Source organism: Anopheles arabiensis, chromosome 3 (assembly GCF_016920715.1).
Source record: "Anopheles arabiensis isolate DONGOLA chromosome 3, AaraD3, whole genome shotgun sequence".
NCBI lineage: Eukaryota > Metazoa > Arthropoda > Insecta > Diptera > Culicidae > Anopheles > Anopheles arabiensis.
Window position 1 is genome coordinate 59,631,279 of NC_053518.1, and position 14,022 is coordinate 59,645,300.

A 14,022-nucleotide genomic window follows, 5' to 3' on the forward strand; every position below is an offset into this window, starting at 1 on the left:
CATGTAATTTGTAAATTTAACAATGAGTTTATTATACTCAACACAGAACATTTCGTTTAATGCTTTCTTCCAAAAGATTAGGAAATAAACTTAGTCGTGCAAAATTTTCATTTTCACATTTGCTGACTTTGTTGTACACGAAATAATGCTTAAACCGTGTTTTCCATCGCATAATCGAATTGGATTTCTTAAAAGCTTTTAATTAATTACATCAATTGTAAATTTGTTCGCGTTTTTTTTAAAGATCTAAATAACTAAATAATTCCGCGCGTAAATTAATACACAATAGCCTTTTCTTTGCAAAAATAATACGATTTTCTCAACAACAAAAAATCAGACAAATGCCAACAAATTAATAGAGGATAAGTTTAGAAATGACTAAACGGTACATCACTGGTCGTAAGATTTTCTTATTCTATAGGTTAAAATAATTTCGCATCTTTATTTAGAAACAAAAACATTTGTTTTAAAGTTTGTAACATGTGTTGATTTATTAAGCTTTTTTAAACTTTATACCTTATAATTTTATCAAATCCCGGATATTAGCCCTTATTATTGCGAGACTTTTGTTTTTTGCCGAACTTGGCTTTCTTCTTTTGAAATGCGGAAACATCGCCTGTTTCGGCACTCATCGAATCGTCGGCATTCTCGTTCAGCCGCTTTTCTCCACTGAAAACCGTGTAAAAGAAAAACTCTCATCAGTGCTAGTCGGTTCAGATAATTTTCGTCACCCTTTAATCTTACCTTTTGATAGACACTATCGTTGATTTGTTGCTCGATAGAACTTTGCTCCACTCTTCGTCCGTACCCTTGATGGCATACTGATCTAGGTTAAGCTTTTTCAGCTTAGCCAACTCTTTCTTTTGCTGCTTCTCCAGCGTTTTCACATCTTCCGCAAACTCATCGTCGAGGCTCTGCTTCAGTGGGACCAGATTTTCTCCCATGTTCAACTCGCTCGGTTTCGCCATGCCACTCTCGATCGTGCTCTCCATCGTGCGCAGAATGTAATTGGTGAGCTTTTTGACGCAATCGTAAAACTTTGCCAGCACCTGATTGCTGGGCATATTTAACTCTTCCATCAGTTTATCGATCGTCTTATGCTGCAAGCCACACCCGAGCAGAATTGCCTTGTGGAGCGTCTCGATATGTGCACCGCTCATCTTGCCTTGAAAGTACAGCGACGCCAGATCGGATGTCAGGTCCATGATGAGCTTGTACTCTACCTGATTGTGGATGTACATCTCCAGGCGCTGTACATCGTGCGGTAGAAAAACCTCATCGATAGTCGTTTGCGTCAGCGCTGAAACACAAACCGGTTAATGGTGATTAGTAGTAGTAAACGCTTAAGAAGCGCAATCATATTCAACTCACCTTTTCCTTCCATCTTTACTGCCTTATTCTCGAGCAGTGAAAGTGCCAAGCTGGTGGTAAATTTGTTAAAAGACTTGCCCAGCAGTTTCAACACACGCCGGCGAAAGTCGAGAAAGTAGTCATTTAACCACTCATTCGTTTCGACCCGCTCAACGGTGGAGTTGATGGGACAGAGCATGATGCACGAATGTTCTCCGGTCAGTTCGTTTTCCTTTTGGCTAAGGTATACGGGAACAAACTTTTGGCTCTTCCAAAAACGCAGCAGTTCGCCTGTCAAACCATAAGACGTACCGAGGTAGTCCAGCATCTCTGGCTTTCGTTCGGTCAGTGCTTTGAGCAGGGTCGGAATTTTCTTTCTCGGTGTTATGACCTCTTTCAGTAGATCAACCTCATCGTCATCGATCGTTTCGATACCATTGTCGTCCCCTCCTTGCTCATCACCCAGACCATCCGACTCGATTGGAAATCTTCCCTCATAGTAATGCTTCAACTGATTCAGGGCACGCTTTCCATAGCCCATCTGTTAAAAGTGAAAAATCAAACATTACATCAATCGGTATTATTGTGCGACTAGTGAATAGCTTCAAAATTGAGTGAAAAACAAATTAATTGATCAGACATCTTCGGTTCCTGATTAGGCTGCTCTTTAAAGCGTTACGCTAATATAGACCAATACGTCGCAAATAACTTACGCGTTGATAGTTGGGATGTGTCGCTATGCGTACGATTCGTGCCCCGGACAGCTTCGGGAACTCATGATCGCCAAACTGTTCCGTAATGTTCCACGGAATCAAATCGCCGGACGCTTTCATGCCGCGTACCAGCGAGTTGGCCAGCGTTGTGGAGGAAATTTCTCCCTCCAGGCACACCTGTATTACGACCAGAATTTCTGGCAGCTGATTTTTCTTCACGATCGGACCTAGCAAACAGAACAGATGATGGGCGGGTGCATCGCTCATCATCTGCAAATCGTTTGGGCTGTTTTTGTAGTGCGACGATACGCAGATAGAAACAATGCGCTGAAGGAACGTTTCCGCTGCCTTGTGGTAGGAAAACAGTGCATCTCTATCCACGTAGTACAGCTGACACTCGTCCGGCGGTGGACAACCGGAATTCATATTCTGTACAATCGTTGCGTCGAGGCAGAGCAGCGATGTCAACCACGATTCCACGGGATCACCTGGGCTGTAACGGATTGATTCCTCCAGCTTGATCTGTGGGAGGAAATACTACGGTAAATAAAACAAATCTCACAAACAACTCCGTAAATTGTCCTTACCGGAAGTGGTGCATTCGTTTCCTTCTGCAGTTGCGACAGCAGCTTCAAGCTAAGCGAGCGTCCCGTTCCCTCGTACCCGTTGATGGTAGAAGCCATAAAGACCAGGTACGGTCCTAGCATTGCTCTTACCATTGGCAGCGGAATGGCTGCCGCTTCGTCAATGATCAGCAAATCGGCAGCATTCAGCAGATGCGCATCGGTCGGCGAAACGTATTGAATCGTTTGACGATTATTGCGCGTTATGTTGATGCGAATAATGGCCTTGTTAAAGTTGGGATTCGTCGAACGAATGATGGTATAATCCGTATGCTCCTGGTACTCCAGCACATCGAACCCTTTCAGTATGAACTCGAACAGGGTGATCAAATTTTCCGGCGATGGCGACGTTACGTACACATTTACGTATCCGAACGCAATCGATCCGGCAATGGCAAGCCCCATGGCGGCCGATTTACCACGACCACGGCCGGCGGTCAGCGAGGTGGGCGGTTTCAGCTGCTTCTCCGCCAGCGCATCGATAAACTGTGCCACCGCCTTCGCCTGATCGTACGTTCGGCACAGGTTCACCAACGGTCCGGCCGGTGGCGCATCCGCCAGACTTTCCTTCAGCTCTGCCAGCTGTTCGCTCTGTACGTTTTCGATCGACGCAACGTCGATCGGCTTCACGTCCGCGGTACGGGACGACAGCGGCAGCACAGTTAAGTCGTCATTCACCAGCAAGCAGCGCGAACAGTCGGCCAACGAGAGAATAAGCCGCTCGTTGAACCGACACGTCACGTTCTGGTGCGCCTCCGTCCGGTAGCGTTTGTGCACGTCCATGCTCATCGTGTACAGCTGCTTGAGGGAGGAAATCGTTTTCAGCAGCAAAATGATCAGCCCACCTCCCTCGACCGTTTCCACGGTCCGGGCCATCAGGTTGGGCGTCAGGGCTTCAAAATCTTGCAGCACACACACGCCGTACGTTTTGCCGAGGATGGTATGCGTATCCTTGTAGTATCGGCCATGAATCGTCGTCGCCACCCGGAACGCATCGAACAGGTCCGATTCGTTGATATCGATCTTGCCGGACTGTATCTTTTTCGCCCGCTTCTTGCCATGGCTGAAAAGAAAGCACCACAAAATGATTTATTTGATCAGCTATGCTCGAGTTTTGTGCGAAACTACAAACTTACTTCGAAATAGCTTCATCTTTATTTTTGTAGCACCACAGCACCGTCGGCCGTGCTTTAACCGATGCTTTGGTCAGGATGTCGTACAGTATCGGCACCTGATCACGCGCCTTGTTGCCCACAATGACAAACATCGTTCGATGGCCCAACTTTACACCATTCTCAATCATCACCCGGATACGGTTGTCAATCTTTTTCTTCACCATTTTAATGCGAAAAGTGCTTAAATTTTGCTACTTTTAATTCCCGACTTCCCGGTTTCACGTGGGACCTTGTTTCACAAACAAATGCGGTTTTTAATTTGACAGCTACAGGGTGGTCCGTACAACCATGCTGCCATGCTTTACGTTTCGTCGACAATCCTTCCCAGCTGTCTAGTGGTTGTTGATCGCTTCGACGAACTACCGCAGCACGATGTTTGTAAACAGTTTGGAGCGGGCGGAACACGAACCACCTCGTTTTCTAGGGTTTTCATAATGTGCGGAATATTTTGCTACCTTTGCACAAACAACAATACTTCAGATGGGGAACTGGCAGTGAGTGGTTGAATTTGAATTTAAAAAAGAACAAATTTTGAAGGAGACTTTGCCATTACAGCTGGAAACGTGCAGGGACCGTCTCAAGAATCGTGGCCCCAATCACGATGCTACCCTGTGGTACGAATCAAGAGTGCTCTTTTATGGATCCGTGCTGTGGCACCAGGGCGTATCGTTATGTCCCCAGCCCATTGAAACAGATGAAACGGTGCTCATCTTCAATGGCGACATTTTCCAGACCAGAAAAGATATGCAAGAGAGTGACACGCGTTGGCTTCTCCACAGCATTGAACGATGTGCGGATGAAAACGCCGTTTTTAAACTGTTGGTTAGCTTGCGCGGTCCATTTAGTGTAGTTTTTCTAAGAAAGCGCGAAAACCGAATTTACTTTGCGCGTGATGCGATCGGTCGAAACTCGTTGCTTCTTGGACTTGTTGCAGATAGTGGAAATATATTCATCTCAAGCGTTGGAGGTAAGATTATTTTTAAATATATTATCTGTTACTATTCTACACTCACTATGAAATTGGTTCTGTTCACGCAGGACTTTTTGCTTCCAGTGTCGTGCAAGAACTACCTCCAAATGGGCTTTACTTTATCGATTTGAAGCGATTAAATGAGCCGAACTGCATCACCCTGCTGCCATGGACAGACGATTGTACGCAGACAGAGCAGATGTTTGGTAACGCACTAACAATTCAATTAAAAAATGAGCTTGTACTCCCGCAACAACGAATTACTGTACAGGTAAATTATGCATATGTAGTTTAATTTATGTTACAGACTTTTTTAAACATTAGCTTACGTTTTTAGCAAAATTTCAATTTCCACCAACTGCTGACTGCTGCCGATGCATCACCACCGGAAGAAGGCCCTTTCGAAACACTGTTAAAGTGCGCTGCTGTTAACAATACGTGCAATCAACTACTTTCCACGCTGCGTAAATCAATCCAGGAGCGTATTACAAACACCACACCGTTTTGCAAGCTGTGCGTAGCAAGTCAATCGTCATGTGCGCATCCAAAGGTGGGAATTTTGTTTTCAGGTGGAATCGATTGCACGATCCTAGCACTGTTAGCGGATGAATTTGTACCCGTACCCGTTCCGATCGAGCTGTTGAATGTGGCCTTTGAAAAGGTGAACCGCGCAAATGTACAACGCTCACAAATTGATTGGAACGTGCCGGATCGATTGACCGGACTATCTACGCTAGAGGAACTGCAACGCATTAAACCCAATCGGTAATGCAAACAAAACTTAAAAGCCTAATAATGTTGTTAATAATAAGCAATCTTTTAATAGAAAATGGAATTTTGTAGAGATAAACATCTCTCGGCACGAGTTAAATGAGCAAAGGAAAACGATTTCTAATCTCGTGTTCCCGTTGCGAAATGTGTTGGATGAATCGTTGGGTGCTGCCCTTTGGTTTGCTTCGAAGGGCGTTGGAGTGAAAGGCGGAGAACCGTACACGAGCACTAGCCGGGTAAGATGATACTGAGCTACAAAAGCAGTTTTGATCCTTTATACACTACACTTTTACAGGTACTATTATTAGGCTCAGGTGCCGATGAACTATTCGGCGGATACACAAGACACAAAACAGCGTTCGATCGAACCCTTCGGCTGCATCAAGAGAAAGGTTCGACCGCACACATGGACGTCGCTTTCCTGAAAGCTTACGAAGCGTTAGAGGAAGAGCTGAATTTAGACTGGCGGCGCTTGCCAAGCAGAAATTTGGCACGTGATGATAGGGTAATCAGCGACAATGGAGTCACACCCAGGACTCCGTATCTGCAGGAAGATTTCATCGCGTTAGTACGTTCCTTGAAAGCGTCCCAGCGCTGTTACCATCCCTTGGGACCGGGGATAGGGGACAAGCTCGTACTACGCTTGTGTGCCTACAAACTCGGCCTAAAGCAAGCAAGCGTGTTAAGAAAGCGTGCTTTACAATTCGGCTCCAGAATAGCCGATCGAAAGCAGAATGCAACGGACCGGTCTGCATACTTGGAAGACTAATGGAAAACAATGGAAATAATTTTATCATTTTTGGGAGATTTTTTTTTCCAAATTCCAGATGATGGAACAATATTCCCAAATTTCGATTAAAACATCAAACTGTAGTCCGGTGTCCTCTTTGCCCTACATTGGTTTTACATCAATTTTGTTTACATCATAATGGATAATTTACAATATTTTTAAATAATTATAATAATGATGGCTGTTTTCAATTAACGCAAGCTATTTTCAAATCAAATCACAGTTACTTCTACAAACCGCCGTACTGTGATTTTTGTGTTATTTATTCATAAACTGAATTATAAAACATCCCAGAAGGAAGTCTTGATTAAGCTTGTTTAGCACCTGATATTTATCAGTTTTACATATTTACAGTCAATGTTGGTAACAGTTGATCAATCAACCAAAATAGGGGATCAGTTTAATTATACCAATGTTGCAACACATTAAAATAAAGCATCGCGTAATATTCCATCCAAATGAATCTAATGCAACGGTCATTCAAGTGCGTTGGCATCCATGCGACTACTCATGCGCATCTCCTTCAACATTTTTGACGTTTATCAACCATCATCTCCAGTTGTGTAAATAAATCTGTACCAGCCGCAGTCTTTCGAGAGAGCTCACCAACGCAGCAAGAAGCTTAGAAAAATGCCCGATAAACCCGTAAAACAGGATAGCAAAAAGGACGATGGAGCGGAGCTGGAAACGCAGATCATCATGCGAATGCCGAAGGTAATGAGCGGCTCAGTTATTCCATAAACACACGTATTATTGACTTTTTTTTGTACCATTGCAGGAACCTGCTGCGGCGTTGCGCGAAGCGATACAAAGTGGAGCCAACAACCTGAAGGATCGGCTCTTCATTCGGCTGGAAAATGAGCTGCGCTATGGCGAGGTTCGATTTGACCATTGGTTGCTTCACGCGAAGGTGGTCGATCTTCCCACGATCATTGAGTCGTTAAAAACGATCGACTCGAAAAATTTCTACAAAACAGCGGACATATGTCAGATGGTAAGCGCCTTTTTGTTTGGGTAATGATTGGATGAGCCCGTTACACTCTCACGATGATTCTGTTTTAGATGATTTGCAAGGAGGAACCCGAACAGCAATCGGCTGAAGAGGAATCACCCAACAAGAACAAAAAGAAGGACCCGAACAAGGTAGACAAGAAGTTCCTGTGGCCGCACGGCGTGACGCCGCCGTGCAAAAACATACGCAAGCGCCGTTTTCGCAAAACGCTGAAGAAAAAGTACGTCGAAGCACCGGAAATCGAGAAAGAAGTGAAGCGTTTGCTGCGCGTCGACAACGAGGCGGTCAACGTGAAGTGGGAACTGATCACCGAGGACGAGGATCCGAACAAACCGTCGCCGGGTTCGGGTAACGAGGCAGGGGCACCGCACAAGAGCCCCTCGAAAAACACGAAAAAGGGAGAGCACAACAAGGACGTGGGCGAGCATGACATCTTCGGCGAGGAAGTGTCCGACTCGGACGAGGAGGATAATCCGATCAACAAAAACATCGATCTGGACGAAACGAGCCGACTGTCGGCAGAGGCCGAAGACAGTCGGCTGTCAGATTCCTGCTCCTACCAGGGAACGCAACAGGAGCGCGACAGGAACCCGGCACTGGAGTTCAACAAGAGCATGTTCAGTGGAGCCGGTTCCAGTAGTGGATATAGGGCGGCCCGGCGACCTGACACAGGGGCGAGCAGTGCGGGCGGATCGAAGTCGATGTCATTCTTCCAGGGAGATAATAGTTCGCGTTTGGATTCCGACAACGATTCGAATGACATGCCGCTCGGTGGTTTCGGCAACAGTCAGAACAGCAATGCCAATAGTGCTACGGCCAGCACGAACAACAACGCCCGCGTCTATGAGCTGCAGCGCCAGATAAGCGACCTGAAGACGCAACGTAATCAAAAGGAGCAGGAAATTCGCACCATCGAGAACCAAACGCTGCGCCAGCGTTTGCAGGACAAGCTTGACAGCTTGCTGATGGAAATCCAAGACAAGGAGAAAGAGGTAAGTGTTCCGCAGCTGTGCGTTGGGTTTGAACAATTGCAAGCATTTAACAATACCCCTTACTAACCTTTTTCAGATCCTTGACCTTCAATCGGGGGAAAAATATAGCCTGGATTGAATCTGACCATGGCCAACAGGAAAAAAACCCTATAAAATCTAACAATGAAGAACTCCAAAATGTACCCAATGAAATCCAATACAATTACAGCGGAAAAATATACTTACTGTTAAGATTCCAATCTTTGCTAGGCTTCTACAATATTCGAATGGGTGTCCGAAATCGGATAGCTTAAAGAGAAAAAAAATAACGCACATTTTTCTTTTTCATCCATAAAAAGTTTATAATATTTTTGTCTTTGTAAACAGGATGTATCTTTTTAATCCCTAACGTTCTCTATCTACGGATGTATACGGAATGTGTGTGTATGTGAGTTGAAACGTATCGGAATGAATAAATTGTGTGTGGTCCTAGCTTTACTTGCTTTTTAAACGACAGTGGACGCTTCTCGTTTCTAAGGCAATTGGGGTTTGTTTTTTTTGTTCTCTACATCATACATGCCCATCACGTGATAGAAACTGTGACATGACGCGGTAGTCTAGTGAACCAATTGGAATGTTGTGTATATTTAAGTTATGCTACTGAGTATAGGTCGCAACCAGCTGGGCGATTCTATTGTTTAATACCGAAAAAGTGGTGTTTATTTTGTGTTGCACGTTCTTTATCTCTCTCTCTCTCTCTCTCTCTCTCTCTCTCTCTCTCTCTTTCTTTCTCGCTCTGACTCTACCACAACTATCTATTTATGCTACAACTAGGCGAATAATAACAAACAAAAAAATACTGTGTAATAATGTTCACATACATATAGAAAAGAGGACGTGAGCTATGTGAGCAGAACAGAAGGATGGGGTGGCGCTAAAGGAGCGAAATGAATTGCTGGGTACAGTCGAGTTGAACGTGCCCCCCGGTTGTGTCCACCGTGCTGGGTAGATAAAATGTAATAACGGCTATATTAAGTTTTGCACCACACCTTTGCTTTCTGCACGGCCTTTATCGTTTATCAGCTGCCAACGGCTATCTGGGTTTATCTCCAAATTTGCATTCCATACGTGTGTTTACTGCTTCGCCCCTTAGCCGGGTACGTGACTTTTCTAAAATTTCATTCGCTAACCATAACCCGTCGCCTTCCTGTTACCGTTATCGTTCAGAGCTCTTCATTTTGTAGAAAAAAGACGTTTTTTTGTTTTGACTGTCTAGTTTGTATGTATGTATCAACGAAATTTTTTCGCATGCACGTTTCCAAAGTATTTTAAGTACAACTTTCCAGCCTTCTATTTGGTATTTGGATAATAAGGTCGTCCGGCTTGTGTGCGCGGTAGCTGTCTCTGCTGTAATCGGTTTTGTTTTTGCGTTCGTTTATCCTACCCTCGGCAACGAATGCGTAGGGACAAGCGTTTTAAATCTGCTGTATAATTGCTTCCGTTCACGTTGCTGTTTAAAGATCAACTACCCCGTCTGAACAAGATGTTTTATTGTTTTGTTGTGGTTTTTTTTGCGCGCTCGTCAACAAACGATCTAAAATGTTCTATCAATGGTTCATCTCATATCCTCACACCATTCTGTATGTTTCTCTTGCTGCATTTCTCGTTCATATAAGTACTGTCTTTCTGTTAAGTCTTAGAGTTTGATGTTGAAGTACACATTGCTGCCTTAAAGCAAAATTGCTTTTTTGATTGAGTTGTAAGCTCTCGTAATGTGCTTGTTTGTTTATTCCTGATCCCGCTCCACTTTCGAGCTTCCTCTATCGGTTCTCCTCTTTCTTAATCCAAGAATCTTTTTTTTTTCTGCTGGCGACACAGAAAGGCACGGTTTGAATACTATAACTTTGAATATACTGTTAAAATTTGTTTCTTTATGCGGTTTTTCTTTTACACCTCTATCACAACGGATCCAAAGATTCACATTTTCCAGATTTGCTGGCTTTCCTTGCGTGTAGATATAAAACTGTACGTTTACTTTAGATTTAGAACTGGAATGTGTGTGTGTGTCGTTTCAATAGAATGTCTTTTAGGTTGCATTAAGTAACGATTTATGTGAGTTTTTCTCTGTTGTATGAATGTTCCTCAACCGTCCAATAAATTTCCAACAAAAGGAATTGACTTCAGTGTTGGAAGTAACTGCCAGGCACTTTCTGTAGTAGTTGTACGTTCGTCAAAGTGACCGTGTTGCACAGTGTCAGGCTCTGACGAACCTAAAAAAATGCAATTTTCATGAATAGGGCAATATAACCAATAATGGTGCTGGCCTCCGCTTCTGACAATTTATAACACGCGTTTGAAAGCGCCAAATTTGGAGATGATGATCGCAATAGTTGCTGTTACCGTACACAGATCGTTGTGACTTCTTATTACAAATGCAACACACCATCCTTCTGGGAGATGAGATTGCTCTCCTCTAGCGTGACTGCTTCGATCAGATCCACCACCTCATCCTGATCGTCCTGATCGTTCTCGTCCGAACCCGTGGTATGTTGCGACTGGTGCGATCCACCGGATAGCTGACTATTGCGCGAGAACGATCCGCGACGGGGCGGCGCTAGGGTACGCTGGTTGGCGGGCTTGACCGTGATGATGAGGTTTGAGCTGTTCGCTACCATCATGTCCGTCACTTGATCCAGCGTTTTGCCCAGCACCTCGATACCGTTTACCTCCAGCACCTCGTCGTTCACCGCCAGCAGGCCCGTACTTTCGGCCAGACCACCGGGCACGAGCCGAGAGATAAAGATACCGGGCAGCTTTTCCAACCCATTAGCCGTTACACGCACCGATGTGCCATCGCTGGGGAAGATGGTGCAAAGAAATGATCACGTCACGAATTGCTCTACAGCGAAATATATTTATTAATGGGTTTAGTCACATACCGAATGTAAAATCCCAACGGCTTTTCACTACCATGCTTCAGCAGACGGACACGTCGGCATGTATCCGGGACGATGTCTACATCGATGATAGCAGATACCTGGAGGATATATGAATACGTTAGGTTAGCTTTTCCTGGCATGCATGGCACTATGGGCCAGATAAAGTGAGCGTTACAAACCTGTCGAAAATCGTGCGGATTAGATATCGCCAAACCTTTCGGTTTTACTGGAGTTTGTCCAAGAATGCTGCTGATGAGATTTCGGGGCCGAATGGTACCGTAACCCGTTCGCTCTTCGATACTGTCACCTGTTTACAAAGACAAGTACAGGATTGAATAATTGGTTTGCAAGGGATTGAAGTACAGTGAACCCTCTCTTATTTGAGAGGCGATGGGACTGTCGAATAAGAGAGGTTTTCAAATTACAGAGGTGGAAAGTGAATGAAAGTTCCATCCAAACAAGAAAGAGACAGAACATTTAGTATGCAGCCTTAACTGTTGCTATAGGAAACTGCGAACAGGATTGCCAATTTGAGCATACATCATTCAATAACCATGGCAACACCATACACAAATAAGAGGGACACAGATTTCAGAGGTTTTCCAAATTAGAGGAACAAAAATGTACTGGAAATCAAGGGACTGTGCAAAATGTTCAAATAAGAGAGGTTTTTCAAATTGGAGAGGTGTCAAATAAGAGAGGGTGCACTGTACTTTTACTGTCCAAATGTAATACCGATTTGAATGAAGGATTTTTTTTTACATAAAAAACTGCTGTACATAAAGCTGCTAAAAAAAATTATGCTTCGCATGCAGGAAACAAAGGAATGATTGCCGATAATTCAGTACTACAACTGTTGATGATACAGCTCTGCCAAAAGCAGCACGCAAGGGTGGGGTGGGACAAAACTAATTAAGAAAAATAATAGTAGCTCCATCAAACATAGCAGACTGCCCGTTGTTGGAAGGAGCATTATTTTCGAAACGCACGAATCATTTCGATTTACGATCACAGCCTGACCTCGATCGATAGCTGGGCTGGGTCGGTTGTGTATGTGTGTGGGCACACAGATGGTGCACATCGAATCGTGCGATACCGATAATCATTCCATATTTCCTTTCCCGCTCTTCGCGCTGCCTGTTGCATCGAATCAATCAACCAGCTTCATTATCCATTATATGCTAACGCTAACGGTGCACTTGCCGTAAGCGGAGTAGCAACGCCGACTTTGCTCGCTAGCGTTATTCGCGGCATATCGATGGCGATACCAATGTATGAATCATTCGTGTCGCGCTAACTGTTGTTCTAGCCATCAGAGTAGGCAAAGGGCGTTCTTATCCGTCAAGTGTTGTTGCGATTGGCGACTATAATATTGTACGACACACGATAGCTACCCTACGCACACATGCACACGGTAGGGCAATATGTTTTCTGAACAAAACCCATCCTTTTTTGAACATTCAATCTTACTGAGTTGTCTTCCCTTCACCTCATCACCTTACCTTTCTTCTGTATAATCACGCGCAGCAAGGGCCGAGCCGTTGTGAGCGCCCTACCAAAATTGTCGTCATTGTTGATCGGTAGCAAATCGTTATCCCGCGGATCGATGTAGGAAACGAGTAGCTGGGAGCGGTCCAGCTTATGTAGCCGCTCGATTAGCGACTGGAACTCTTCGAAGGAATGCTGCTCGGAACGTTTTACGGACCATCGTCGGAATTCAGCATCAAACTGCAGAAATGACCATTGGGAGCAAAGAAAGAGTGCGTTTGTGAGTATGTGTGTGTGTGTGTGTGTGTGTATATGTGTGTGCGTGTAATTAATGTAATGCTGCAAAGGCGATTACAAATTCCTTCGACTTACCTTCGATTTAATTTCTACACGATCGCTGTCGATTTTTGGATGCGCTGTTTTGCTTTTCGACATCCTTCCACTCACTTACTTGCAACCATTTAAACGTGCAAACTAATAATTTTAAAGCTTTTTTACATACAACACAATCACACCACCAGGGTACTAAGGAGAAACGGCTCCCCGAACCCTAACGCGAAAAATAAAAATAACACTTTATGTGGGCCGCCGCGCTTTTTCCACGGGTCACGATCATATGTGTGGAGCGATTTCTATTGCGGGATGCACCACTTACTGCCCATTCGGAATTTTCACCCCTCACTCTCGCGTACGGGCGGAGCTGCCTTATCGAAACGATAGCTTGTAAAACAACACACATAAAACGCCTTCTGGACCTGAACCGGAACACCACGGATGCTACCCCGAGAAGCAGCCGGAAGCATACACTGGAGAAAACTGTGCAAAACGGACTAATTGGTGGCCGTATTGTGTCGTCTGCCTGCTCGTTCTCTTCGCCTAAACCATGACCGTGGTGGTGTCACACGATAATGGGAACAGAGTGAAGTTACTCACTATTGCCGGGAGAACACAGACAGCATTCGCATTCCAAACGCATCGAGCGCACAACAAACTAGACGTATATATTATCACAGAATCACTTCGCTGCGACGACGGACCACAAGGTGAAAGCACAAATCGGTAACAGAGCGGGTAAAAAATAATAAACGAAAAACGGGAAGTTTTTCACCGATTGGAAAACACAAACGCGCTAGCACTGCTTCATTCGCACCGTCCGTCGTCGCCTTTTTTTGCTCGCCTATTGAACAAACGGTGGTGCAAAAGTGAGTTGTCAAAATTTT

The 14,022-nt window shown here is 44.6% G+C and overlaps 4 protein-coding genes across 4 annotated transcripts; 2 read left to right on the plus strand and 2 right to left on the minus strand.

The window, feature by feature from the left end:
- Window positions 1-464: 464 nt before the first annotated feature.
- LOC120899845 (RNA cytidine acetyltransferase) lies at window positions 465-4,213 on the minus strand. The gene is made up of 6 exons (XM_040306124.1): window positions 3,823-4,213; window positions 2,651-3,749; window positions 2,064-2,585; window positions 1,372-1,891; window positions 745-1,300; window positions 465-669 (listed from the first exon to the last, which is right to left on the minus strand). Exons 1-6 carry the CDS (start codon window positions 4,023-4,025, stop codon window positions 543-545), a joined length of 3,027 nt encoding a protein of 1,008 aa, XP_040162058.1. The 5' UTR covers window positions 4,026-4,213; the 3' UTR covers window positions 465-542.
- On the plus strand, window positions 4,212-6,475 carry LOC120899846 (asparagine synthetase domain-containing protein CG17486). Its single transcript, XM_040306125.1, has 6 exons — window positions 4,212-4,355; window positions 4,417-4,828; window positions 4,900-5,102; window positions 5,169-5,596; window positions 5,658-5,838; window positions 5,898-6,475. Exons 1-6 carry the CDS (start codon window positions 4,296-4,298, stop codon window positions 6,369-6,371), a joined length of 1,758 nt encoding a protein of 585 aa, XP_040162059.1. The 5' UTR covers window positions 4,212-4,295; the 3' UTR covers window positions 6,372-6,475.
- A 131-nt stretch (window positions 6,476-6,606) lies between these two features.
- LOC120899847 (transcription initiation factor TFIID subunit 7) lies at window positions 6,607-8,635 on the plus strand. The gene is made up of 4 exons (XM_040306126.1): window positions 6,607-7,106; window positions 7,171-7,386; window positions 7,455-8,396; window positions 8,473-8,635. Exons 1-4 carry the CDS (start codon window positions 7,023-7,025, stop codon window positions 8,512-8,514), a joined length of 1,284 nt encoding a protein of 427 aa, XP_040162060.1. The 5' UTR covers window positions 6,607-7,022; the 3' UTR covers window positions 8,515-8,635.
- A 75-nt stretch (window positions 8,636-8,710) lies between these two features.
- Window positions 8,711-13,971, minus strand: LOC120899848 (partitioning defective 6 homolog beta). Its single transcript, XM_040306127.1, has 5 exons — window positions 13,175-13,971; window positions 12,817-13,042; window positions 11,494-11,621; window positions 11,315-11,412; window positions 8,711-11,231 (listed from the first exon to the last, which is right to left on the minus strand). Exons 1-5 carry the CDS (start codon window positions 13,235-13,237, stop codon window positions 10,802-10,804), a joined length of 945 nt encoding a protein of 314 aa, XP_040162061.1. The 5' UTR covers window positions 13,238-13,971; the 3' UTR covers window positions 8,711-10,801.
- Between the last annotated feature and the right edge of the window lie 51 nt (window positions 13,972-14,022).

Bases quoted from the DNA above. Each gene is read 5' to 3' on its own strand.
- LOC120899845 (XM_040306124.1), bottom strand. From the start codon at position 4,025: ATGGTGAAGAAAAAGATTGACAACCGTATCCGGGTGATGATTGAGAAT. The intron at 1,892-2,063 runs GTAAGTTATTTG...CACTTTTAACAG, and splicing joins CACATCCCAACTATCAACGC to ATGGGCTATGGAAAGCGTGC. The intron at 670-744 runs GTAAGATTAAAG...CACGGTTTTCAG, and splicing joins ACGATAGTGTCTATCAAAAG to TGGAGAAAAGCGGCTGAACG.
- LOC120899847 (XM_040306126.1), top strand. From the start codon at position 7,023: ATGCCCGATAAACCCGTAAAACAGGATAGCAAAAAGGACGATGGAGCG. The intron at 7,107-7,170 runs GTAATGAGCGGC...GTACCATTGCAG, and splicing joins TCATCATGCGAATGCCGAAG to GAACCTGCTGCGGCGTTGCG. The intron at 8,397-8,472 runs GTAAGTGTTCCG...AACCTTTTTCAG, and splicing joins TCCAAGACAAGGAGAAAGAG to ATCCTTGACCTTCAATCGGG.
- LOC120899846 (XM_040306125.1), top strand. From the start codon at position 4,296: ATGTGCGGAATATTTTGCTACCTTTGCACAAACAACAATACTTCAGAT. The intron at 4,356-4,416 runs GTGAGTGGTTGA...TTGCCATTACAG, and splicing joins CTTCAGATGGGGAACTGGCA to CTGGAAACGTGCAGGGACCG. The intron at 5,839-5,897 runs GTAAGATGATAC...ACACTTTTACAG, and splicing joins CGTACACGAGCACTAGCCGG to GTACTATTATTAGGCTCAGG.
- LOC120899848 (XM_040306127.1), bottom strand. From the start codon at position 13,237: ATGTCGAAAAGCAAAACAGCGCATCCAAAAATCGACAGCGATCGTGTA. The intron at 11,413-11,493 runs GTTTGTAACGCT...TATATCCTCCAG, and splicing joins ATCCGCACGATTTTCGACAG to GTATCTGCTATCATCGATGT. The intron at 11,232-11,314 runs GTATGTGACTAA...CATCTTCCCCAG, and splicing joins CCGTTGGGATTTTACATTCG to CGATGGCACATCGGTGCGTG.